At 42.7% G+C, this 27,019-nt stretch overlaps 1 protein-coding gene across 1 annotated transcript in view; it reads left to right on the top strand.

The window, feature by feature from the left end:
* ALDH1L2 (aldehyde dehydrogenase 1 family member L2) overlaps nucleotides 1–27,019 on the top strand; it is a 56,576-nt gene that overhangs the window by 9,842 nt on the left and 19,715 nt on the right. Inside the window, exons 2-15 of the mRNA XM_079142894.1 lie at nucleotides 1,299–1,443; nucleotides 4,091–4,325; nucleotides 6,562–6,727; nucleotides 8,771–8,872; nucleotides 9,057–9,146; nucleotides 10,296–10,430; nucleotides 11,871–11,996; nucleotides 12,494–12,585; nucleotides 14,981–15,128; nucleotides 17,633–17,752; nucleotides 18,303–18,430; nucleotides 20,281–20,431; nucleotides 23,103–23,173; nucleotides 23,251–23,356. Coding sequence (XP_078999020.1) covers nucleotides 1,299–1,443; nucleotides 4,091–4,325; nucleotides 6,562–6,727; nucleotides 8,771–8,872; nucleotides 9,057–9,146; nucleotides 10,296–10,430; nucleotides 11,871–11,996; nucleotides 12,494–12,585; nucleotides 14,981–15,128; nucleotides 17,633–17,752; nucleotides 18,303–18,430; nucleotides 20,281–20,431; nucleotides 23,103–23,173; nucleotides 23,251–23,356 — 1,815 coding nt within the window. The remainder of the gene's footprint in view (nucleotides 1–1,298; nucleotides 1,444–4,090; nucleotides 4,326–6,561; nucleotides 6,728–8,770; nucleotides 8,873–9,056; nucleotides 9,147–10,295; nucleotides 10,431–11,870; nucleotides 11,997–12,493; nucleotides 12,586–14,980; nucleotides 15,129–17,632; nucleotides 17,753–18,302; nucleotides 18,431–20,280; nucleotides 20,432–23,102; nucleotides 23,174–23,250; nucleotides 23,357–27,019) is intronic.

Raw genomic sequence — 27,019 nt, 5'->3', positions numbered from 1 at the left:
AGGCGTGTGCTACCACGCCCAGCCTGCGCTAACATTTCTAAGCTTCAGTTTCTTCATCCATAAAGTGGTACAAAATGAGGAATAATGAAACAGCATAGATGTGAAGATTAAATGAAATGAAATGATGTACAGGCCTCTGTCCCTGATCTGAAAACTTTGGGACCAACTGTGTTTAGAGTTCAGGTTTATTCATATTTGGAAAATTAATATATTGATCATACCTTACATAAAATTCCCAGCAGGCTCTGGGGTGTTACCTGCAACCAAACACATCAATTTTTTTCCCACAGCAAACATATGACTATTCCTATAGTCTTTATAAATGTTATAAATGACCATAAGTGGCATATGTCAATCCAGGTCAGATTTGAAGTCAAATGAGTTTATGCGAAACTTGGAAGAAAACTGTAAGGACTATGAAGAGAATTGCATTAGATCAAAGCAGGTTGTAGGGCCAAATGAGTTTGTATCACTTACTAAGGAATTTTGAATTCTGAACTATAAGAAAAAATATAGAACACAGTCTGGAATAGAACAAGGGCTTTAAAAAGTTAGAAATTTCCAACTTAAACATTATGCAATCTGAATCACACAGTGCAATAGGTTTATTTCATATTAAGTCATTTACTTTCAATCAAGATTGTATGAAGTTGATAGTATTACACAAGGGGAGAAAGGTAGTTATGTGCACAAGGTCACACAACTGAGGGGTGGCACCGAGTTTTGACCTCAAGTAGCCTAGCTCTCGGGCCTATGCTTTTGACCCCTCTGTTCTACTAGATCTTGACCTCTTTGAGAGGTCAGAGGTGAGTCCAGTTCTTATTCCTACATTTCAGGGACGTTTTCCCCAGAGTTAAACTCCTTTGAACTATGACAAACTTATTTGTTTACACCTGGGTTCATTTCACTGAGAAGCTGAGGTTGCTTTTAAGAATACATGCATAGGCTGGGATCGTGGCTCAGTGGTAGAGCACTTGCCTGGCATGTGTGAGGCCCTGGGTTCGATTCTCCGCACCACATATAAATAAGTAAATAAAATAAAGGAAAAAAATGTTTAAAAAAAAAGAATACATGCAATCCCATAGTTAAAATGAATGACCGTGGGAATTAGAACAAGGGAAAATGGGCAGGACTTAGGCGTGAAAGTAGGTTTACTTTCGCGCACGTGTTACGTCCACAGCAATTTTTCTTCACAGACCCTGGGGCCTTTCCTAGTTCCCAGGTCATCTTGTAAGACTGCAAATACTCAATGTCTCCTAGCCACGTTTACATGCACCATCACTGAATCTGCTTCACAGGTTTTTTTCAAAAACAAGCTGAAGTTGGCACTTATCGGCCAGAGCCTTTTTGGACAGGAAGTCTACAGCCACCTCCGCAAAGAGGGCCACCGAGTAGTGGGGGTGTTCACAGTTCCAGACAAGGATGGCAAAGCGGATCCACTGGGTGAGTGCTCTTGGGGTGCTTGGGACAAGGACTCCTCTCCCATCCCGGCCCGTTATCAGCGCGGGCACAGCCTCTCCACTTGGCGCACACGCCCTCTATTTATGATTTTGCCATGACCATGGCAGGGCTTCCATCTCCCCACCTCATGGTTCAGCTGCCTCAGCCCCAAGTAAGTCTGCATTCCAGCCAGCGAGAAGGGGAAGAGGGGAGGTCGGAGGGGAAGTCGAGGCTAAACCTTGATTATGGGCTCGTTGCTTCCGCTCATGTCCCATTGGCCAGGACTTATTCACGCCCTAAATCTATTTGCAGATGAGACTGGGAAACAGATTTTACTTGAGGGGTGGATATTTGTTCAACTCAGCTAAGGGAATCCATTGCTAAAAGATGAATAGGAGCCAGGCTCGGTGGCGCATGCCAGTAATTTTGCCGCTCTGGAGGCTGAGGCAGGAGGATGGGGAGTTCGAAGCCAGCCTCAGCAAAAGTGAGGCACTAAGCAACTCAGTGAGACCCTGTCTCTAAATAAAATACAAAATAAGCCTGGGGATGTGACTCAGTGGTTGAGTGCCCCTGAGTTCAATCCCTGGTACCTAAATAAATAAATAAATAAACGACGAATGGGGGACAACTAGCACTCTCTGCCATGTGCATGGGTTTCAGAACTGCAAGCACGTGACTTTCACACCTCATTTTAGAATGAGTCCTGTGAAATGAACTCTCCTCTGTGACTGGACCCAGGGTCACTAGCCCTTTTCTATTGGCCATGACCATTTGAACTCAGCACACAATTCAGAAGAAGAAAAAACAGCAACCTGACTTTTATAGGGTACCCTGGGAGATGGTACGGCCCGTGTTTTAACAGCGTGTGTTCTGGGGTCAGAACTCTACCACTTACTGTGTGACCTCGGGCAAGTTGCGAGTCTTCCTGACCTTCAGTTCAATGGTACCTACCTCAGGTGGCTGCTGAGGGGTTGTAATGTACATCAAACGCTCAGCACTACATCAGGACCCTAATGAGCAATCAATAATGGCAGTAGCTAACTATTCTCATCAGGATAGCTGACTAGGGAAGCCAAAACCAGATCTGGGACAGCCAGAAACCAAACCAGGAGACCAGTACTTCGGTGCCTCAAGCTGATCTCTGAAGCACGTTACTTACCATGAAGACCTACAGAGACCATCTCTCCTCTACCCCATTTCTCTTTCTGTATAATCTTCCACAGTTTTCTTCCATTATCACACTTGTAACCACCGTCTCTCCATTTTCCTGTCATCTGACATGTGAATTATGTTTCTTGAACATTCTATGGACGTTCACAGTTTGCAAATCTATTGTACTGGTCTCTCAGACTCTCCCAGATGGATGGATCAGGGGCTCAGGGCAGTGGCCAGAGTCCCTCGGGACATACGTAGGCTTTAGAACTGGGTTTTGTGCTGGAGTCACCTTCTTCTCCCATCAATCTACCCCAGTCGATGAATTATAATGATTGGATGAGGAAAAAAGGAAAGGGCACACAAAAATTCAGGCAAAAAGATATAGTTAGGTTTCTGGAAAGATCTAGAACCACTATATATATATATATATATATATATATATATGTATATATACACACTCCATTATAGACTATGTAATAGTATACATAATATATATATTATCTGTTAATATACATCAAATATGTGTATGTGTAAAAATATGTAGTTGTGTATTAATATACCATAATATATTAATACATTAATATATTAGTACATCATAGGTTAAATATTTATAAATATGTATTTATTAGTATATCATAGTATTAATATAAAATATTTGAGATATTTAGATGAATATATATACTTAAAGCAATATATACCCTTAAGATACATGACACATGGTTAAAATAACATTTTATTGTGGAAAAACAGGCTTGCACTGTCTGTCCTTTGGAAGGCAAATCCATTCCACAGGGAGTTAGGGTGGAGTCGTTTGTCAGGGAATGGACAGTGCTTAGATGGAGACCTTGATCTCTTCAGACTGGCTAAATCCTTACAGAGCGCTGAGTGGCTCCTCTCCATTTTTAGCCTCTCTCCTCCACTCACTCTTCCGTTTGGTGAACCCGGGAAAAGGAACTAGACTAGCCAGCTCCCTGGCTTTAAGCCTTCATCTTTTGGAGTCGGCCTGTTCATCTGGGAGAATGTGTTGGGCTCTACAGTTTGCCTTCTATGGGGGAGGGGGAGACTCAAGGTTTTCCAGTGTTCCAGAATCTGAGTGTGTTTAATTTGGGGGTGAAGTACTGGCACATGGTCCCAAATCTAATGCTATGAGATGTGTTCTGGAGTCAGGGGATTAATGCAGACTTCTGCCACTTAATCGTGTACAACTTTTGGTCCAAAAAAGAAAACAAATTTCCATTAAAATCTCAAAATAATATCTAGCCACAAGCTTTTAAGTTCAAACATATTATGCTTTCAATAGACAGATAAATGTCACACTAGAAAAATTGATGATGCAATGAGAGTATGTCAAAGTCTGGTCAAAATCTACGTGGTTGTTCACCGTGGTCTATTTGTAAATGCTTCAAGAAATGTAAAATTGCAATGTATGAGTTGAGAGCAATATAAAATGTGATTAACTTTTAAAAAATGAAAATATCTTCTTTGTCATGCTTAGCTTTGGCTGCAGAGAAAGATGGGACCCCTGTGTTCAAGTTTCCTAGATGGAGGGTCAAGGGCAAGACCATCAAGGAGGTGGCAGAGGCCTACAGATCCGTGGGTGCTGAGCTGAACGTGCTTCCCTTTTGCACACAGTTCATCCCCATGGATGTCATTGATGGCCCCAGGCACGGTTCCATCATTTACCACCCATCCATCCTACCCAGACACAGAGGAGCTTCTGCTATCAACTGGTGAGTTTATTTTTATATAAAACAAAGATGCTGGGCATATTTCCATCGCCTAAGGACTATTTTATTTTATTTATTTTTTTAACCTGAGAGATCAAGAAACCAGGTAAGCTTGAACAATTGTGAGGTCCTGAGCAGTTGCTTCTCGTACATGAACCCCATGAAATCATGACATACTGATGAACCAGGACAGCAGATCCCAAGAATAGTCTATGGGAAGTATTCCAGTGACGGTAACTAGGCATGCAGAAGTTCTATGGTCAGATCAGATTGGTTTATGCTGGACTGTTTCTTTTTGTTTCTTCTTCATTTGTGGTACTGGGAATTGAACCCACGTCCTCACGCATTAGGCAAGTGCTTTACCACTGAGCTACATCTCTGAACCTTAGGCTATAATTCTTTAACAGAGGATTTCCTTGAGTTTTCAACTGTGAACTTCAATGTGAGCATTATAATCTGCAAGAGGCAATCTGAGTACAGTGTTCCCAAACTTATTTGACCACAGAGTTTTTTTGGATGAAGAATCTCAAACACATTTCAGAAAATACTGACTTACCTAAGATTACCTTCTTCATTGCCCGTTGTTTTAGTCAGCTATTTCACTGCTGTGACTAAAAGATCGGACCAGAACTACTGTAGAGGAAGAAAAGTTTATTTGGGGGCTCGTGGTTTCAGAGGTCTCAATCCATAGACAGCAGGCGCCATTCCCTGGGGCTCAAGGTGAGGCAGAACATCATGGTAGAAGAGTGTGGCAGAAACCAGCTCATATGATGATGAGGAAGGGGAGAGAGAGAGAGAGAGAGAGAGAGAGAGAGGAGAGAGAGGGGTCTCCACTCTCCAGGTACAAATACATACCCTAAAGCCAAGCCCCAATTCCCACCTCCTCCAGCCACACCCTACCTGCCTCCATTCAGTTAATCCCAACAGGGGATTAATTCACTGATTGGGTTAAGACTCTCACAGCCCAATCATTTCTCCTCTGAACCTTCTTGCACTGTCTCACACATGAACTTTTGGGGGACAATTTACATCCAAAACATAACATTCATCTTCGCCTGTGTGATTCTAAGCTTCTTGAAGGAAGGACTTTGTCTAACATTTTTATGGCTATTTTAAGAACAGTGCCTGATACACTCTAAGTACCTAATACCACAGGTCCATGGTGCTGTGAGTTGATGGGCCTTTCCCGCCTTTTTATTACCTTCTTTCCTTTGCCTGAACATCTTCTTGATATCTCTGAGTATCAAATTATTGAATACATAGAAAATCTACACTTGGTTTAAATGTGATGAAAAAATTTCATTGTATTTAAAGTTTAATTGTATGAATTGATTTCTTTTTTACTCTTATAGATAATACTGTCATGTATATCTTTGCACTTAAGCTTGCATTTTTTCATTTCACAGTGTTTCTACATGCAGAATCATTGAGTCAAGGCATATGAGTATCTTGATAACAATACCAATTAATTCCTCAATATTTCTGAAAAGAATGATTTATAGGTGTAAGTTTTGCTTGACCAGTAGATCAGAGAAGTAAAAATGATTTAGATCCTAGGCATTGCTTACCTACTACTTCATACTCTGTTGTCCTATTCTCTGATATGTATTTATAGGTATTTGACCACATATCCAGCTTATTTTTAATATTATAAGCTCCTCTAGGGCCAAGCTAAACTTTACTTTTTAGTGTAAGTTTTATAGAGCACAAAATACAAATAGTAGGACTAATAAACTGACCTTTACTATAATTTCTGTAGATAATAGAGAGCTAATTCTAATCCTAAGTGAAGTTTATACCTCCATTATAGAACCCAAATTAATAATTAGCATTCCTCTTCACATTGTACTGAGTATCCTTTTATTTTCCCTTCCATTCCTGTTCTAGTACAAGGTCAAGTACAATGTTGGAATTGGACAAGTTACTTAGTCCTAAAGTAGAAAGCTGACATTTGGGAGTCAACGAGTGGTAGTAATGATGAATTCAAAAGCCTTTTGAGTTCACTCTAAGTCATTACTATATGTTGACAAGAAAGACCACAGATGCAAGGATGCATAAAATAGCAGTACAATTAGTATCACTTTTTATAAGCTCTGACATCTCCAAGCTCTACTGTTAATATCTTAAGGTCACTCATTCACCATCTGCTTTTCCATTGTAACTACCTTGTCCTTTATATCACTAAATCTTTAATGTCACAATTAAGCAGCATTTTAAGCTGAAACTCTTCTTTTCACAGGACTCTAATTATGGGAGATAAGAAAGCTGGATTTTCTGTTTTCTGGGCTGATGATGGATTAGATACAGGACCCATCCTTCTGCAGAGATCATGTGATGTCAAACCCAACGACACAGTGGATGCACTTTACAACCGATTCCTCTTTCCTGAAGGGATCAAGGCAATGGTCAGTATGTCTGTGCCATCAAGAAGAATTTAATAAACCTTTAAACTTTTGGGAATGTTTTTTCTTATATTAAGAATTTGCCATGTGAATTGCTCCACTGATTTTGCCAAATACTTGAATTTCCAATCCTGATTATAATGACTAATTGTAAAGAAGTATACAGAATCTTAAAACTTGTGCTATATAATTTGGATTTCTGCATCAGCTTTCCATTTCTGTGACAAAATACCTGAGATAATCAACTTAAAAGAAAAAAAAGATTTATTTTCAATCACAGTTTCAGAGGTTTCAATTCATGGTGGTTTGGCAGAACATCATGGTGGGGAGCTTGGTGGAAGAAAGCTGCTCACCTCGTGGCAGCCAGGAAGCAGAAAGAGGAAGGGATGGTGTCCCAATATATCCTACAGGGACACACCCCCAATTACCTATTTCCTCCCACTAAAACCTGCCTCCAAAAATGTCCATCACCTCTCAATAGTGTCATCTGCTGGGGACTGAGCTTTCAACACATGAGCCTTTGGGAGACCTTTAGGATGCAAAATGTAACAACCTCCTTTAAATGTGTTTTGAGTTAGTGAAACTTAGTGTTGCTTTATTTGTTTAGATGTTCTCTGAGTAAAAACCCAATACCTGTATTTCATGTAAAAAAAAAATATTAGCTTGCAAAAACATTGAAAGAAGGAGCAAATAATTTCTGTGTCATTTAATTTTTCCAGAATTTGGTAGTAGAAGTAGCAAGATTATATAAAGTAGTAGCCACTGATTTAGGAGGAAGTGTAGCGATGTTTTGTTTGTATCGCCTAATGATTTAGAGAGTAGGGCTTTGGTGTCAGAAAGACCTGTTTTCAAATTCATTATTCTAACACTTGTAGAATGACACTGTTGTGTGACAATAAGCAAGTCACTTAACCTCTTTAGCCTTGGTTCCCTCATTTATAAAATGTGGATAACACTGCCTGACTCATAGGATCGATGTGAAAATTAAGTAACATTAACTGTGTGAAGTATCTGGCACATAGCAGGTATAGAGAAGTGATAATTACAATCAAATAGTATTATGTGTGTCCAGGTGACATCCGCACAAGCCCAGATGCTATATCTGAGGTGCATGGAATGAGCTGTAAACTTGGCTGTGTTCCCAGATGACTTCCTCCATGCATTCTTGGGCATGTTGGATAGCAGCTGTGAGTCCTTAGAGAGAGATATAAGAACATGGGCATATATAGGTATCCAAGTGAAGGGGAGAGCTCTCGACTCAAGGCAAACATAAACATTCCAAGGGAAGAATGCAAGACACATTCTAAAGGCAATTCAACTCATGGATAGATTTTAATGTTTTAAATTCCAGGTGTAGTAAGCTAGAAAGCAGGTTGAATTCGTTAATTACAATTAGGTATCATTTTTTTAGAATCATCATGACAAGTACAATAACCCTCAGTGACTTATCCTATAATTACGTTCCTGAAATCACCATTGAATAGCCAAGGAGTGGGTTCAAGTTTGTTCAAATGAGAGAATCTTCGTGTGTGTGTGTGTGTGTGTGTGTGTGTGTGTGTGTGTGTGTGTGCATGTGCACATGCAGAACTGGGGATTGAACCCAGGACTTTCCACGTGCTAGCTCATGATGTACCACTGGTTACACCTGCAGCCCCAGACGGGTCATTTTTGAGTGAGGCTTGATAATTGGCAATGGACATACCTGAATGCAAATCCCACTCCTGACACCTGTACGCCATCTCTGTGATCTTAAGGTAGTTACTTAACTCTGCCTTAGACAACAATTTTCTCATCCATAAAACAGGAAAAACAATATCCATTTTGTGGAATGTGTGTGATGTTTGCAAGGGATAATTTACATGAAGCAGCGACCACACTTTCTGTGCTTGGTACATGGATGGACCTGAAGAAACCGCAGTTATCTTGGCAGTCTGGCTCTCTGAACAGATGTAGATGTAGTGATTCTGTTGTGCACAAACGTCAGTGAAACAGACCATGCCATTGTGGATCACTGGACTGTAACACAGGTGATGTTTCTGGCTGTAGGTAGAAGCTGTCCAACTCATAGCAGATGGAAAAGCCCCTCGAGTTCCTCAGCCAGAGGAGGGAGCAACCTACGAAGGTATCCAGAAAAAGGAAAACGCTGAGGTATTTAGATCAACTCCGTAATGCGTCCCAAAGTCCACGGCCCCCGCCCTTCAGAAGTTCCCAGGGTACTCTTTCCTGGCAAAAAGGCAGATCTCGAAGCCAGCCCATCCCGATTCTCCCCACTGATGGGAAGGAATGTTTCCGCTGCCCCTGAGACTCAGGGGCTGTGTTTGTGCTCTCTTAGATTTCCTGGGACCAGTCCGCGGAAGTTTTACATAACTGGATTCGAGGTCATGATAAAGTCCCTGGAGCCTGGTCAGAGATAAATGGACAGGTATGTTCTGGGGACAAAGAAGTCCAGGCTTCCCTGGTTCTTCCCTTGGGCATGAGCCGGTCCGGGATCTCCCTTCTCCTCTTTATTCAGCGTTAGTTGGCATTTATTGTGGGCACACCGACAATGCTCAGGTAAATGCTGTGGTTGAGACTCAGACTCCAGTGTGCTGGGAGGCACTTCCTAGAAAGGCTGACTGCTTTGCTAGCTTCCAGCAGAGTTCATCAGGTAGACAGCAAGGCAAGGAGGTGAAGTCCCAGAGGTGGAGGAGTCCGCCTCCGTGAACAGCAAGATCTGTAAAACGGGATGAATAACACTGCCTCCCTTATAGGTCAGGGTTAATGTGAGGATCAAAAGAGTCAGTACACACTGGTTCGTGTGAGCACTGGTCCCTGGTATAGAGTACTAAACCGATGTCGTTTTAACTCAGGAAATGCCAGCCAGTAGTCATAGACTCATAATAACGAATCGGTTAGAGTCAGGTGCTCTTGGCTACGGTCTGGATCTATCTGGATCTAGTCGTTTCCCTGAACTGACCCACAAAGCACCCTGCACTTCCCGTGGCTTCTTGCCCTGCATTGTGGTAGTCTGCCTGTCCCCTCGACGACACCCTCCCCAGCTCTCCCACCCATAACCCCTACCTTCAGGCTACAAAGGCTCACCTTTGTATCAGTTTCAATATGTGGTGAATGTATACTTGTGTCGCCTGGACATGGGCCATTTATTAAACTGTTCAACTGCACATTGTCAGACTCTGTGTGTGCGCGCGCACGTGTGTTAGTTACCTGGATGCAACGCAGGTGTGCTTTACCACTGGACTACATCCCCAGCCCTTTTTATTTTATTTTGAGACAGGGCCTCTCTAAGTTGCTGAGGCTGGCCTTGAACTCATGATCCTCCTGCCTCTGCCTCCCAAGTCTCTGGGATTACAGGCGTGTGCCCCCACAGCCTAATTTATGCAGACTGTTTCTTGCTTGGTGCCAGTTATATAGTCTTTCACATTTTATTACAGATACAAAATGTATAATCAACTTGTGTCTCACTTCTGATCATTCGAACGCCAGCATTTCTGCAAAGAGCAATGCTTGTATGCACCCCTGTGAATGCCTTTTACGTCCTGATTTTACAGTCTGGTTCGGATCTCTTTCTTAGATGGTCACTTTCTATGGCTCGTCATTACTGAGTAGCTCCGTGCCTGCTGGAGAACCACTGGAAATTAAAGGTGCCAAGAAGCCTGGCCTTGTTACCAAAAATGGACTTGTTCTTTTTGGTAACGATGGAAAAGCCGTGAGTGTTCAACATGATCACCTATGAAATATCCATTTCCTTCTTTAACCCCAACTATAAATGGAGCAGCTTCCATGGGCTCATCTGGCTTTGCGCTGGGGTGTGGGAGGCTCAGGATATCTGCACCGTTCCCTAGATGATGAGCTGCCTCTCTGTGGCCCTGTGAAGACAGACTCTTCAGGATGAACCTGCCCCAGAACCCAGCAGTCTGTTGTGCCATCCGTAGAAAGTCCTTGGAACTTAGGAGACAGGATGTGAGCTCTTGTTCTACCCCTCACTGGTCTTGGGCAAGATGGTTCTCCCCTCTGCCACTCAGCTTCTCCTTCTACAAAGCAGAGAGGAGAACCGCCTGTCTGCCTGCCACTGCCCATCAGGATGTACATGGCCCTCTCCTAGCCGGGCACCACCCACCTGCCTGCGCTCAGAAGTGTGGCTCTGGGCCTCACTGCACTCTTGGCAGCTTCCCAGCGAAAGGGGTTTGTAGCTTAAAGACGTTCCCCAGTGGCTGAGGACAACTCGCTCATCAAGGTGGTAGACTTTGGCCTCCAGCTAGTCCCAGGTCCTGTCTCAGCTCTGTTACTTGCTACCTGGGTGGCACTGGGCAGATGAAATAACCATATTGAGCCTCCATTTCTGCACCAGGCAAATGGGCATAATAATGGCATCTGCCTCCACCAGGACTTCTGAGATTAAGTAGACATTTCAGCTCATACCTACCGTGCATGAGACAGCGAGGGTTCAGATGAGGGGAGCACAGACTTGTAGTTAGTGGCAGTGTCTCTTGTCACTATAGTACATTTCAGTCCAATACCTACAGTTAAATGTCCATTTTTTCCTGGTCTTCCTATCCATTTTGAGATGTAGCTTCCCTAGACTTGACTTTATCCTTTTTCATACAACCATTAAAGTGCCTTATCAATTCTTTTGCACAGTAGAGAGTATGTGTTTGGAAGGGCAGAGTACCAGGGATTGAACTCAGGGATACTCTACCACTGAGCCACATCTCCAGCCCTATGTTGTATTTTATTTAGAGACAGGGTCTCACTGAGTTGCTTAGTGCCTGAGGCTGGCTTTGAATTCTCGATCCTCCTGCCTCAGCCTCTCAAACCACTGGGATTACAGGCGTGCACCACAGCGCCTGGCTATTGTAGAAAGTACTTGTTATCTGTAATTTTGTATTTTTCCAAATAGGTTGGTCTTTTTTTTTTTTTTTAATGCTTTTTCTAGTTGTCGGTGGACCTTTAATTAATTTATTTGTATGTGGTGCTAAGAATCGAACTCAGTGTCTCACACATGCTAGGCAAGTGCTCTACCACTGAGCCCCAACCCCAGCCCTAGGCTGGTCTTTACAACCATATAACATATTGGGCTCCTCCTCCAGGCTCACTTAGGGCCATCTGGAGCCTCCATTTCTATGCCTATTTTGTTGCTATTTTGTAGCTGATGGTGACAAGCCTGCAGTTTGAAGATGGAAAGATGATTCCTGCCTCGCAGTACTTTGCAAGGGGTGAGGCGTCAGTGGTGGAACTTACAGCTGAAGAGATGAAGGTGGCGGAGACCATCAAGGTGCACACGTGCTGTCCTTCCTCTTTCCTGCTTGGAAAGATGAAGCATATTCATAACCGGTGTCACTGTCCTCCAAGTAGTGGGGTTGGAACTATATTTCCTATTTTTATATAAGTTGCAATAGGAAATCAAATCCATAATTAATATGCTCAAACGTAGTCTATACAGATTTATTTCTCACCTAAGTAAACCAAGGCAGTTTTAGGTTGGCTTGGAGGGTGGGGGTGGGCACGGGGTGGAGTGGAGTCCAGGAAGCCAAGGTCATTTCTATTTCCTGCAGTCAGAAGGGGGATAAAGCACACAGTCCTGCAGGAGGAGGTTTTCCGTGGCCAAGACCCGGGTGGGGGTGCGGGTCTCTTCCACTCACACTCCTCGCTGCGTCCCCCTGAAGGGATGCTGAGAAATGTCGTCCAGCGGTAACAAAGATGAAGAGCTGGCCTGTCTCTGCCGCGTGGTCCTACAGGTGCCGCCTGGTAAAGGACTCCCTTTCTGTGCAGGTCATCTGGGCTGGAATTTTAAGCAACATCCCTGTCATTGAAAACTCCACGGATTTCTTTAAATCTGGAGCGAGATCAATGGATGTCGTGAGGTAAAGCCACGCGGTCCACACACAGGTCTCGCTCGGGATTCTGACTTTTCCCTTTGCTCTGGATGTCTCGCTCTTTCCCATCTGCCTGCTGTGTCTCCATCTTTCTTGTGGTTTCCACGGACAGACCCGTGCATCTATCTCTTTCCTTCTCTTGGTTGCTAGCCAGAGTTATTTTCAAACCTCTTTTGTACCTAGACAACCAATCCTTCTAATTGTTTGCCACTTCTGAAAAGTTGTCTCTGAATTTCTTAGCTGTTTTTCCTCCAGTATGACATTGGAATTGAGCTCTGTAAGAAAGCTAAATGGGACTTTTCCATGCAGCCTGATCCAGAAGGACACCTGACCCCCTGATTACACTGGCCCCACATTGTATTTCTCACCTCCCCCCAATCACTCAGTGAGATCTAGAGTGCGGGATATCAGGCTCTCACAAGAGGGTAAGCCCCCGTTAGTCAGAATGTCTCCACAGAGGTCTGCACCAGCGTGAGGGCTAGAGGCACAGCCTCCTGCATGGCCACGACAGTGCCAGCCTGCCAGCCTCCTAATGGTGCAGAGGCTTCTTTTTTTTTTTTTTTTTTTTTTTTGAGTAACTGGGATAATGAGACAGCTGGGAACTAACCAGGGGCCGTGCAGTCCTTGATGGTGGGAGCAGAGAACAGAAGCTAAGGGTATTTTGATCCGAGGCCACACTGTGGTCATTCACTAACTAAACAAGGTAAAGAATTGTTCCTGCTCATGAGAGGGTCCTTCATACCAACAAAGCATTATTCTCCCCTTCCTGCCCCGCTCTGGCACCAGGGGTTGAATCCAGGGCTCTTAACCACTGAGCATGTCCCCAGTCCCCCCGCCCTGCCCTTTTTTGTTGTTGTGACAGGGTCTCCCTAAGTTGCTGAGGCTGGCTTTGAACTTGCAATCCTCCTGCCTCAGCCTCCCGAGTCACTAGGATTACAGGTGTGTGCCCCACTGCACCCAGCTCCAACGTATTATTCTTGAATATTCTATTTATTAATTTATTCCCTTATTAATTTAACAAAATTGATCGAATACTTAACTATGTTTCAAGACAGTTGGGAATATGAGTACGAACTTGACCCAGTCCCTTCATTCATAGAGTGTTGATTCCTGCAACCAAAAACAATCATTTCAAGAGCACAAAGCATTATCAAAAGTCAAGAGTCAAATTTGAGTTCCTCAAATTATAGATTTCTCAGCTATGATTCATAAGTTTCCAGAAACTTCTAACTAGCTTAATAAAGATTTCAATATTTTAAATACTATATTTTTTGCTATCTAGATGCCTGCAGGAATTATTCATTTCCTGTTTGAGAGCCTGACTTGCCAGAATGATCTGATATTATTATCTTGATAATGCATTTGATATCATTATATTGGTAACCAAGGAAAACTCATCTCTTAAAGAATCAATGATTGAAGAAGCTGTGCTGGGCTTTCTACACTTAACCCAGTACCCCATTCCCTTCCAAGACATGTTAAATGACAGCTGTAATCAAACAAATGAGCAGGAAATCAAAGAATTGAAAAGGGCTTCAACAAAATTATATTGACCTACCGTGTGACTATAAGCTAGTACCTATGTTAAACATGTCATATAAACAAATGTCTGTTTTACTCTTGTGCATATTCTAGAGAAAATATTCTATAATATGGCTTTCATTTCTCATAATCATTGTAGTTGGGGAATTGCCTTTCTTCTTATTTGAATTCATTTGAAAGGAAAAGAACTGACTTTATGTGCTCCTTACTATCTTGCCTTTAAGTAATCAAAATATTTTGCCTTCATTTATTTTCAGTCATGGATAAAGTTTAAAAAATTATCACTGTCCTTCAAGACAGATTTAAAAAAAAAAATTTTGTAGACCTTTATTTTATTTACTTATTTTCACATGGTGCTGAAGATCGAACCCAGTGCCTCACACGTGCTAGGCTAGCGCTCTACCACTGAGCCACAACCCTAACCCTCAAGACAGATTTTTAATTTTCTTGCCCCTAGTCTTATCAACCTCTGTGATTATATCACAAAAGATCTCAGAAGACAGAAGTAGGCATGTGACAGAAGTGTCACTTAAAAACAACTTGACAGGCTAGGTGTGGTGAGACAGGCCTGTAATGCCAACAACTTTGAGGCAGGAGGATCATAAGTTCAAAGACAGCTCAGCAACTTAGTGAGGCCCTGAGCAACTCAGCAAGACCCTGTCTCAAAAAATACAATATAAGAAGGTCTGGGAATGTGACTCAGTGGTTAAATACCCTCGGGTTCAATCTCCAGCACCAAAAAAAAAAAAAAAGATTAAAAACAACTTGCCAGATATGAGGAATATATTTCCCAAAACCCTTGTAGAAATGTGACTAACAGGAGCTGGTTCTTCACTTGCAGGCTGGTTGAAGAGATCAGACAGAAATGTGGTGGCCTTCAGTTACAGAATGAAGATGTCTACATGGCCACCAGGTTTGAAGACTTCATCCAAAAGGTCGTGAGGAAGTTGAGAGGAGAAGACCAAGAGGAGGAGCTGATAGTAGATTATGTAAGCTTTTCCTCCATGTTTCCGCTCTGGCTCATTAAGATCCACATACTACAAAAGGATGCTGTGCCTTTCATCCACTTGCTTTTTATTTATAACCTTTAAAATAGTTTTATTGAGATATAATGCAGATACCATAACATTTGTCCTTTTGAAATATACATTTCAGTGTTCTCAAGAACATTCACAGAATTGTGCAACCCTCACCAACATCTAATTTTGGAATATTTTCATCACCCCAAAAAGAAAGACTGTACCCATTGGCAATCATTCTACCCCCCTCCCCTCACTTCCTACCTCTAGCCCAGGAAACCACTAATCTCCTGTCTCTATGGATTTGCCTATTTAAAATATTTCATACAAATAGAATCATACCATTTGTGGCCTTTGTGTCTGGCTTCTCTCACTTAGCATAATGTATTAAAAGTCCATCCACACTGTAGCAAGTATCATTACTTCCATCCTTTTGCTGACCAAATAATATTCCACTGCCTGAATAGACCACAGTTTATCAGTTTACCAGTTGGAGTACATTTGTGTTGCTTCCCCTTTTCGCTATTATGAATAATGCTGCTGTAAAAATTAATGTATAAGTTTTTGTGTGAACATGTTTTCAAATCTTCTGGTAGAATCAGTGTGCTAATGTGATAATCCTACATTTAACTGTTTGAGGAACCGCCAAACTGTTTTCCTGAGCAACTACATCCCTTCATGACCTCACTAGCAAAAGACAAGAATCCCAGCTTCTCGGTATCCTCACATTTGCTGTTACCTGTCTTCTCCTGGAGCTGTCCTAGTGAGGGCGAAGTGGCATCTCATTGCGATTTGGATTTGCCTTCCCGGATGGCTGACAATTTGAGCATCTTTTCATGTACTTATTGGGCATTTGTGTATTTTATTGGATACGTGTATTTGAATCCTTTGTCCATTTTAAAATTGGATTATCTTTTTATTAGGTTGTAAGAGTGCTCTGTGTATTTTTGATCCTAGATCCTCATCAGATATGGATTTGCAAATATTTTTCTCGTTCTGTGGATTTTCTTTTTTACTTTGACAGCCTCTTTTGATGCACACAGGTTTCCATGTTGATGAAATCTAATTTATCTATGTTCTTTTGCCACCTCTGATGCCTTTTTTATTCCCTTATTCCTTATTTTTCTGCCTTCTTTTGTGCTAAACAGATTTTGCCTTGTATGCCATTTTAATCCCTATTGTCTCTCTGACTATATCTTTCAGTTATTTTCTTAGTGGTTGTTCTGAGATTATTACACTTAGCATTTTTGCTAAAAGCAATCCAGTTCAGATTCGTACCAATGTAATACCAATAGTATAGAAAAACTCAGCCACAGTACAGCTGTTCCCCACCTCTACACTCCGATGCTATTTGCATACAGATTCCATCTTCATGCATTATAAGATCACCAACACAGTTTTATAATTATAGCTTTATACAACAGTCTTTTAAAAAATTGTTTTTAGTTGTTGATGGATTTCTTTTATTCATTTATTTATATGTGGTGCTGAGAATTGAACCTAGGGTCTCGCACATGCTAGGCAAGCACTCCACCACTGAGCCACAACCCCAGCCCTATGTGTCTTTTAAATCAGATATAAGAAAAGATTTAAAAATAATAATTAATTTATGCTGATGTTTATATTTACCCATGTAGTTACCTTTACCAGTGATCTTTGTTTCTTCATGTGGATCCAAGTTTCTATCCAGGGTTTTTTCATTTTGGCCTGGAGGACTCCTTGGGACAGCAATTTTCTGTTTTTCATTTGGAAACATTGTAATTTCTCCCCCCCTCCCCCCCCCCCCTTTTCCTTCTCCTTCTTCTACCAGGATTGAACTCAGGGGCACTCGACCACTGAGCCACATCCCCAGCCCTATTTGGTATTTTATTTAGAGCCAGAGTCTCACTAAGTTGCTTAACACCTCGCTTTTGCTGAGGCTGACTTTGAACTCTTGATCCTCCTGCCTCGGCCTCCTGAGTTTTGAAAGAGTTTTGCCATGTAAAGCAGCTATCATTATCTCCATTTTATGCTTGAAAAAACTGAGTAACCGCAATCCGCTTGTCAGCCGTGGCAGGGAGTACAGTTTAGGGAGTACAGGGAGGAACTTAGGAAATAGAATTTACAGTGGCACCAGCGGAAACCGAAACCTTGAGACAAAGGCGTTTTCAGCGAGGTGGTGAAAGCACTGGCTGCACGCCACGGATGCTCCACTAGATGGCGGTGTTGCTGCAGGCGGGTCCACTCCTGCGTCCTTCCCTCGGTACAGGACCATTTGAGCTCTTTATAAATAAACCTGCTAGAGCCCTAGTCACAGGCCACTCCAAGCATCTTGAGGCCCAAATCTTACCTATTTTTGTCTCTTCTGGACAGTAGAGGCTGGAATCCCATTGACAGCTTCTCCCTCTGCATTAGTGAATTACCTTCTTTATTGACATTCAATATCAAAATAGGCACCAAAATCCATTGACTCTATTAATATCATTCTCTCTTAGGTCACAAAGGAGGTCAATGAAATGACAGTAAAAATGCCGTATCAGTGTTTCATAAATGGACAGTTCACAGATGCAGATGATGGAAAGACTTATGACACCATCAACCCAACAGATGGATCTGTGAGTAGTCACGCGGTGTGCGCAGGGACCAGCAGCCCTGGATCTAGTCCACACAGAGCTGCAGAACAGACAGTCCTGAGAGGTCACTTTATCCTACCAAGCCCTTCATAATCTTCATGCGTTTCTTTCACCTCTTCAGCTCTGGTACTGGCTGCTGTTAACGACAGTAACCTTTTCAATAGGGTGGATGTTTGTTATGAATTTAGACAGATAGCACATCGGAGGCACCTCTCTGCATACAGCTATATATGGGAGATTTTTTTCAGACTTTGAAATCTCGTGGCAAGAAATTCAGCTTCCCTAAGGCACGAGAAGAAATATATAGTATTTCTCAATGTGTTCCTCCATGCTGAGGTGCCACCCAAGAAGTGTCACATTTCAGACTCAGTTCTCGTGTCCAAATTATTCCTTTTTCTTTAGCATATTAGGAGAGGTATTAATTTTCCATCAATTTGAATTTTATAAGTGATTCTCTGTTTTTTTCTAGTAACAATATTAACTCGTACATATATATTTACATAGATATATTGATCTTTATTCCTGGAAACAGACAATATGCAAAGTATCCTATGCCTCCTTGGTGGACGTTGATAAAGCTGTAGCGGCAGCGAAGGATGCCTTTGAAAATGGTGAATGGGGAAGAATGAATGCCCGAGAGAGAGGAAGGCTGATGTACAGGTGCGTGCTTTAGAAAAGCGAGTCTGTCACCTTTGGATATTGGCTAACAATGCCCAGGTATTAAAAATTCTGGCAACCCATCTGGTAGGCACCTATTATACACTATGTCTTCGGTTCCTCGAATCCTGTCAGACCTGGATATGGGAGCTCCTGACGTTTGCATTATTGCTTGTGTCCGCCAGGGTCCCAGCGGGAAAGGAAGGACTTTTTACAAAGATGTGGGCCAGCTCAGGGGAATTCCACAGAGAATAATGGCACATCCAGGCAGCCGTAGCAGCAGGGGAAGCTGCTACTTTTCCAAGGTCAGAAGAGACAGAGGAGGGAGCTGTTTCTAGGCTCTGGAAAGATCTGTCTCTGTGGGAGGCCACATGCAGGGATCTTAGGTGGGGGGTGGGGGGAACAAAGCAGCTGCTGAATCAGGTCATCCTCCAGTGCACCAGCCTCCTGCAAGTGTCTCCCTGGAGCCAGGTGCTGGAGTCTACAAAGGTCATCCCCCGAGGTCATGCAGCAGAATGGACAGACAGCAGCAGATGGAGAATACCCAGCACTCTTGTTTTTAAGGATAAAATTTCAATCTACTTGATAATAGGAGCAAGGAGAAAATACTAGTCTGGAGAGAATATTATAAATCAGGAACTAAGCAGGCCAGGAGTGATCGGGTGTTATCGTTAACTCCATTTTCTGCTCACTTAAGCCAAACACTTGACCTTGATTGAGTGATCTCTGGGAGCGAGAACCCTGCACCTACCTTCCCAAGGAACCCAAACACCAGACAGAACTCCGTCGTGGCGTTTGTAGTCCACCCCGTGTTTCTTCATTTAGTTCTGAAAATGTGTCTGTAGCAGCCAGAGCGGTGCAGTGTGGGGTCTCAAGGCGGGTGGGCTGCCCTCTGGCCTCTCCCTCTGCATCCTTGAGCCTCCACCCTGTCATCCAGCTTCCTCCTTGGGCTACAGCGCTCAGTCACTCAGGCAAGGTGTGCTTACTTCCAACACCCTCCACCTCTGCTTGTAACTCTTGGAGCAAATCACTGATGAAATCGCTTAATGTCTGCCTTCCCTACTGGACCACCATCTCCCTACGGGCAGAGACCTGGTCCACTTGTGTTCACTTCAGAAATCTCAGTCTTCAGATTGTAAGATTGCTTTAATACATTTTTAGCATCTGTAGGGTTATTTTGATAGCCCCCTTTCCATTGATATTAATTTTTGTGTTCTTGCTTTTTTCTTGATCAAACATGTTTGATTTTTTATCAAGTTTTAGCTGTATTATTTCTTCTCTACTTCATAGATTTCTGCTCCTACTTTTACTTTTCCTTCCTACTATATAATTTGAAAATAATTTGATTGTTATTTTAGCTTCTTTCTCATACAAATACTTTGTTTTAAATGTTTATCTGAGTTCTCTTTCATCCCAGAGATCCTGATTTTTTTTTTAAGATTTTTATTATCAGTTAGTTCAAAGCACTTTTTATTTACTTTTCTTGTGTTTTGTTCCTTGACCTCTGAGATATTTATAAGTGTGCCATTTAATTTTGAAATAGTTGACTTGTGGGGGTGGGGTTCTACCTATCTTAAGGTGATTGATTTCTAATGTAATGCATCATGCAGGAAACACAGTCTGCATGATTTCAAATTTTAAAAAAGTAATGGAAATGCTTTTTATATGGATTATACTGGTTACATACGTATCAAAACTGATCAAATTGCATACTTCAGATATGTGCATTTTATTGTACTTCAATTTTACCTCAATAGTGCTGAGAGGGAAAGAAAGAAATCCTGGTTGAGTCCATATTTGCAATAAGGGCTCAATCAATATTCCTTGAGTGAATTTTTTCACTGGCCATGCAGACTTGCAGACCTACTGGAAGAAAACCAAGAAGAGCTGGCAACCATCGAAGCCCTTGACTCAGGTGCTGTCTACACCTTGGCTCTGAAGACTCACATTGGAATGTCTGTGCAAACGTTCAGATACTTTGCTGGCTGGTGTGACAAAATTCAGGTAAGCACAGATGGTCTTTGTTCTGAAAGGAAGAGGGACTAACATCCATGAGTTGGTACCACGTACTGTCAGATCCATTTTTTCCATAGGTTTTCTTAACTACGAAAGTGGCATAATTGTCTTAGTCAGTTTTGTGTTGCTATACCAGATTACCTGAGACTGGGTCATTTATAAAGCACAGAGATTTATTCTCTCATAACTTTAGGGACCGAGAAGTCTAAGTTCAGGGTGCCAGCAGGCTTGGTCTCTGGTTCCAAGACGGCACCTTGTAGCTGCATCCTTTGGAGAGGTGGAACACTGTCCTTACATGGCAGAAGAGCAGAAGAGAGAGAATCCCCTGCCATAGGCCCTTTTTCTGGCAGCAGTAATCCTTGAGTGAGGACAGGTCCTCATGACATAAACGCCTCACATTAGACCCCGCCTCCCAACACTTGCACTGGGGATTAAGTTGCTAATACAGGAATTCTGGGGGACACAGCCAGACCATAGCAATGATTATAACAGCTGTGTGAGGTACATGGACAACTGTTATCCCCTTATTACAGACAAAGAAACAGAGGTTCGAAGAAATGAATGCCTTTCCTGTAGTCCATAGCAAGTCAAATGTAGAGGTCCACCCCGAGGTTTTCTGAATCCAAAGTCTACCACTGTTCTTTGCACTTTACCATAATGCATCCTGAGAGCATGGAACAGTGTTCTAGATGTACAGCAAGAACCCTGGGATCATGTAGGGGTTCCGCAAATTCTAATGTCTACAGAGGCCAAAGAGCTAATGTAGATGGTTCAAGCAGATTGAGTTTAAGAAAAATTTTGGTAAAAATAAGGGTATAATAAATGTTTCATTTTGTTTTTATTCTATGATAAGAAATAAGGCCTTTTTGATGATAAATGTCAACTGCGCTTGGCTTCGGCACGGGGGTTACATACAGAAGAAGAAGTAGCGCCCATAGCCAAGGGCAGCACACATGCCCTTCCCGACTCTCCAGAACCTCTGCAGGAGTCTGTCGTGACCACACTCCTAGCAGCAAGAGGAAGAGGGCAGGGGAAGCATAAAGGGGCTTTAAAAAGCATCCCCAGCCCCGCCCCAGTGCCTCCTGCTCTGTCACCCATGGGCCACCTCTATCTGCTAAGGAGACTGGGGAACATCGTATCTGGGCACATTGCTGCCACCATTAATATAGAGTCAGAGAGGCCTGGGGCCAGGCTCAGCCTTGCCACTGACAGGTGTGAAAGCTATTTTAGTACCAGCTACAACGGCGCACACCTGTTATCCCAGCTAGGAGGCTGAGGCAGGAGGATCCCAAGGCCAAGTCCAGCCTGTGCAAATCAATGAGACCCTGTCTCAAAATAAAAAATGAAAACGGCTGGGGGTGTGGCTCAGTGGTGAGCACTCCTGGTTCAATCCCAGTTCTTAAAAAAGCAGTTATTTTACCTCTCAGCACCTTACTTTCCTCATCTGTGAAATGGTTGAGTAATACATCATCTCAAATTATTTTATGGGGATAGGAAATAAGTGTTTCTAAGTACAGGACAAGACAAGCCTGAAACATTGGAAGTCTTACACATAAAGTGTTTATTATGGTTCCACAAAGTCATGCACTTACAGGTGCTTCAGGTACTCTTACCCCCAAACACAAAATCCAAATAGCTCTGGGATCTAAAAATTGATTGGATTGGTTCAGACTCACTGGGTGCCAAACACTGACCCAAATGAGGATCAGTCTATTTATAATCTTTATTGGTATAACTTCGAGTCAATATTCCTATGCTTTACTGAGTAAATATGAATGTGTTTGATCAGGGAGGGCTTCCCAGACCCTATGGTGGGTAGTAGAGAGGACCTGTGCACTGTTGTGTTTGTAGAGTCCCCAAATTTTGAATTCCGAAGTAGACCTGGCTGCTCGGGGTTCAGGTAAGAGACTGTGCCTGGCATCGGGGAGAGCAATGATCTTCTCTGACAAAGCAAGTGAATAGCTTTGCTTAAAGACTACTGCTGTAAACTTGGGATTAAGTTTGGCTGTGTTTAACAGAAAACCCAAGTAAGAAGGTTATTTTTCTCTCACTTTCGAGGAGTCCAAAGGCAGGGAGGCAGTCAGAACGTGAGATGCAGGCTCCTTCCGTCTCTGCCAGACCTTCTGCCCTCAAGGCTGTCTCATGGTCTCAGGATAACCACTGCAGTGCCAGCCATTTCAGCAACATTCTGAGCAGGAAGGAGGAGGAAGGGGGAGTAGAGGGGAGGGTAAAAGAGTCCTTGTCCTGACTCAGCCTGCTTTAAAGAGCACTCCCCTTCCAATGCTTTGGGCTTATATTTCCCGCAGACTAAGAGGCACAGTACTTTGGGCACAGTGCTGCCTCCATTGTTAATGGAGGTCCTGCTGCTAAGAAAAGAGAGGAGAGTGAATATTGGGCAGGCCATTAACATTCTCTGCCGTGCTTGGGAGGTGAAGTGGAGGTGAATGTATTAGGATCGTTTACTCTCTTATACTTCGTAGTTCTTTTGAGAAATGAACCTCCCTTCCCTCTCCAGTGGAGATCTATTTCCTTTTCGTTCAACAGTGCCTTTCCACGTCACCTAAGCAAAGTAAGAGAGGAGGGTGGAGGGTGGATTCTTTGAGCTGAAATCCACCCATTTAAATAGGTGAAGGAAGCAGCCACCCGTTTTATTCTTCAGGGCTCAACGATCCCCATCAACCAGGCCCGTCCGAGTCGCAACCTGACCTTCACCAGGAAGGAGCCGCTGGGGTAAGGCTGGGAGAGGGCTTCCAGTGACCCGAGCGGGTGGCTGGAGAAGCTGAGGGTGCGCGTCTCTCCCGCCACAGGGTCTGCGCCATCATCATCCCCTGGAACTACCCGCTGATGATGCTGGCCTGGAAGAGCGCCGCGTGCCTGGCTGCGGGCAACACCCTGGTGCTGAAGCCCGCGCAGGTGAGGTGCCAGGGGCCGGGGGCAGAGGGCACGGAGACGCCGTCCTGAATAGCCAACGAGATCGGGTATCACGACATCTTTTCATGTGTCAGGGATGACTTTTCATGAAAAAATGCTCATTTTTAATCGTCGCCTCATCCTCATAGGGAGATTCCGTGATTTAGAACTTCCAAGACCATGGAAGCAGGCGTGGTGTAGCTCAGCCAAGTCCATTGTCTTTTAGGAGCCAGTTCAAAACCTGCCAGGGGCCAGGCGCCCAGCGGTAGAGAATCATGTCAAGTGATTATGAGACATCGAAATAAAAATACGTAGGCCTGCAAACACGATTATCCAAAATATTGTAAAGATGGGAAAGATGAGAGAAAAGCATGTACAAAATCTATAATCGTGGCAGCTTTATAAGAATATAGACATGTGGATAGGAAGGAGATACTTAAAAAATAGACCAGGTAAACCAGGCATATTCCTGTAATCCCAGCGACTCAGGAGGCTGAGGCAGGAGGATCACAAATTTGAGACCAGCCTGGGCAACGTAGCAAGACCCTGTATCAAAACTGAAAATAAAAATGGCTGGGGAGGTGGCTCAGTGGTACAGTACCCCTGGGTTCAATCCCTGGTACACACATAAAAAAAAGATCAGGTAGTTCTTAAATATGTCCATGACTGCTACATACAGTAGCTCTTCAAGAAAAACGTAGTAGCCAATTTAACAGTGAGCATAGTGAGCATTACTAAGTACAGTACATACAAATAGTGCTACTAGCCAGGTAGTACTAACCAAGGTACAAAAGCCAGGGAGAAAACTTTGTGTCTGTTCTGGAAGAGTTTATCATTAGTTACTTATCAACTAATTTCTTCTTTCAGAACTTAAAAAATACAGTCTCATTTGGCATAGCTACATGGCAATGCAACTACAATCATTTTGTTTTACTCTTTTAAAAAATCTTCACCAAAATAATTAGGTATGTGTCTAAAGTTTTCAAAATTATTAAGTTACAGAATAGCGAAAATTCTCCCTCCTATCACTCTCCCCCTGTGAACCAGTTTCCCTCTTTAGTGGCAATCAGTGTTATTAATGGCTGTTTGTTTCCTGGGTATTCCAGAGATAGTTTCTATACATAAAAAACACAAATTTGTGTATTTAAACATATATATTTAAGTGTGTAAATATATATATTTTAACATATTGGTTTAGTCCTTTTTGTGTTGCTATAACAGAATACCTGAGACTGGGTAACTTGTAAAGAAAAGAGATTTATTTGTTTCATGAAGGGTCCAAAGAGCATAATGCCAGCATCCTGGAGAGGGACACACACACACACACACACACACACACACACACACACACACACCAATGGCTGCATTATAAATTAGTGGAGAAGTGGAAAGAAAACTGGCCACCTGCATAAGAGACCAAGCACGTGGGGTACATTTGCTTTGTAACAGTCTACCCTCAACCAGGTGCAGTGGCACATCCCTGTAATCCCATATACACGGGAAACTAAAGCAGAAGGCCAGCCTGGCAGCTTAGCAAGACCCTGTCTTTATTAAATTAAAAAGGGCTGGAGTGTGGCTTAGCAGTGAATCACCCCTGAATTCAATACCCAGTATCAGAAAAAAAAAAAAAACCCACTCTCATAAGAACCAGCTCACTCAAGACACCAGCATTAACCACCATCCGGGCAGCGCCCTGACCTAAGCACCCTCCCCTGGGCCCCACCGCTTGAAGATTCTACCATTTCATCACTGTCACACTGGGGACCAAGTTCTTTGCAATGAACTTTTGGAGGACATTATTAAACCAGAGCACCCATTAAAAAATATGAAGAGGGGCCAGGCACAGTGACCATGCCTATAATCCCAGCTCCATGGGAGGCAGAGGCAGGAGGATTGCAAGATCAAGGCCAGCCTGGGCAACTTAGTAAGGTCATGTCTCAAAATAAAATTTTAAAAGGGCAGCAGATATAGCTCGTGGTAGAGCTTTTGTCCAGCATACGTGAAGCCCTGGATTTAATCCCCAAAAAAAAAAAAAAAAAAAAAAAAAAAAAAGAAAAGAAAAAGAAAAAGAAGAAAGCAAGCAAGCAAGCACAAAGAGAGGGAGGGGAAATGGGAAATTGCCCATCAATGGACACAAAGTTTCAGTTTTGCAAGGGCACAGAGTCATGTTCCTATAGTGAGCATATGGTATTAAATATTCACAAATTTAAGGGAACAGATCTAATGTTGTGTTCTTACCAAAGTAAGATGAAATTTAAACACACACAAAGTAATGTTTTATACATACTTACATAAAAAATTATTTTTAAACAGTTTCCTTTGTATTTAACAGCATTCCATATATAGACAAATAATATCCCATAGAACCGATAAGCCATTTTATTAACAAATTCATTAATGGGCATTTAGATTTTCCATTCTTCTGTTATTATAAGCTATATTGCAGTTAATAACCTTACAGATGTGGCATTGCCCTCAGGTGTAGGTATGCTTTTAAGACATGTCCCTAGTTGCAGAATTGTCTGGTTAAAAGATTCATGTACCTGTGAGACAGAGACAAAACCCTCCGTGGGAGTTGTACAGTCCACCAGCATTGTAGAGGGTCCTGTTGCCCCCAAACAGCACCACTCACTGAATGTAGGAAGCTAGCAGAGTAAAGAGAGGAGGTGAAAAACCGAGTCGAGTTCTCTAAAAAGGTCCTGATAGGACCGGGGCTGTCGCTCAGTGATAGAGCACTTGCCGACCAAGTTGTATCCCAAGTGCCATATAAATTCTGATTCTGACTTACTGCTTGGTCTAGGTTGAAGCCCAGGCACCGGGAAGACTTAAAAGCTTCACATTTGTTTCTAAATCCACCCAGGGTGGAGAACCACTAAATAGCATCCAGCAAGGGTGCCATTCAAGACTGACAAGTCCAGAAATTATAAACATTTACTGAGCGCAGACAAGTTGTCCGGCACAGAATCTGCTACACAGACACACAAAAGTTCTGCCCGTATAGAAATTGGTCTGGTTGGAATTTAAAACTGGCAGCTTACTAAATGATCATGCTAAAAATCAAAGACCCAGGGTTGCCTTGTTAGGTTGGAGGGGTCTTGAAGTTTCACTGGGTAATATCATGCAATGATGATATGGGATCGGTTATGGCATTAGGGCCCTTTCGGAACACCAGGACTGAGTTTAGATGGCGCTCCTTCTTTAACCTGGCATCTGCTCCTGTCATATGTAGTCTAGGTTCCCTCCTGGCATCACAAAGCACGTGTGAGGCAAGGTTCCTGTGGCCTGGGGCGACTGGTCCAAGTCTGACAGGTTTTGACATTATTAACCTAATATTTAGCAGTGACCTGCTCTTGCCCAGGATAATGCTAAATGCTTTCCCACGTACCATGTAAATCTAGGATCCTGCTGAGACACTGGACACCACATGGAAGAAAACCAGTAGAAATGACGAGGGAAGCAATAAAGAAGTCGTTCGTTTGTTTCATATTATTTATTAATAATACAAAACCTTTTTATTCTCACTTAAAATTATCATTAATTCAGAAGTTTTTTAAAAAACATTTTTTTTAGTTGTTGATGAACCTTTATTTTATTTATTTTTATGTGGTGCTGAGGATCGAACCCAGTGCCTCACACGTGCTAGGCAAGCGCTCTACCACTGAGCCA

The sequence above is a fragment of the Sciurus vulgaris genome (assembly GCF_902686455.1).
Source record: "Sciurus vulgaris genome assembly, chromosome: 5".
Lineage (NCBI taxonomy): Eukaryota > Metazoa > Chordata > Mammalia > Rodentia > Sciuridae > Sciurus > Sciurus vulgaris.
This window is presented reverse-complemented; position numbering and strand designations above follow the sequence as displayed.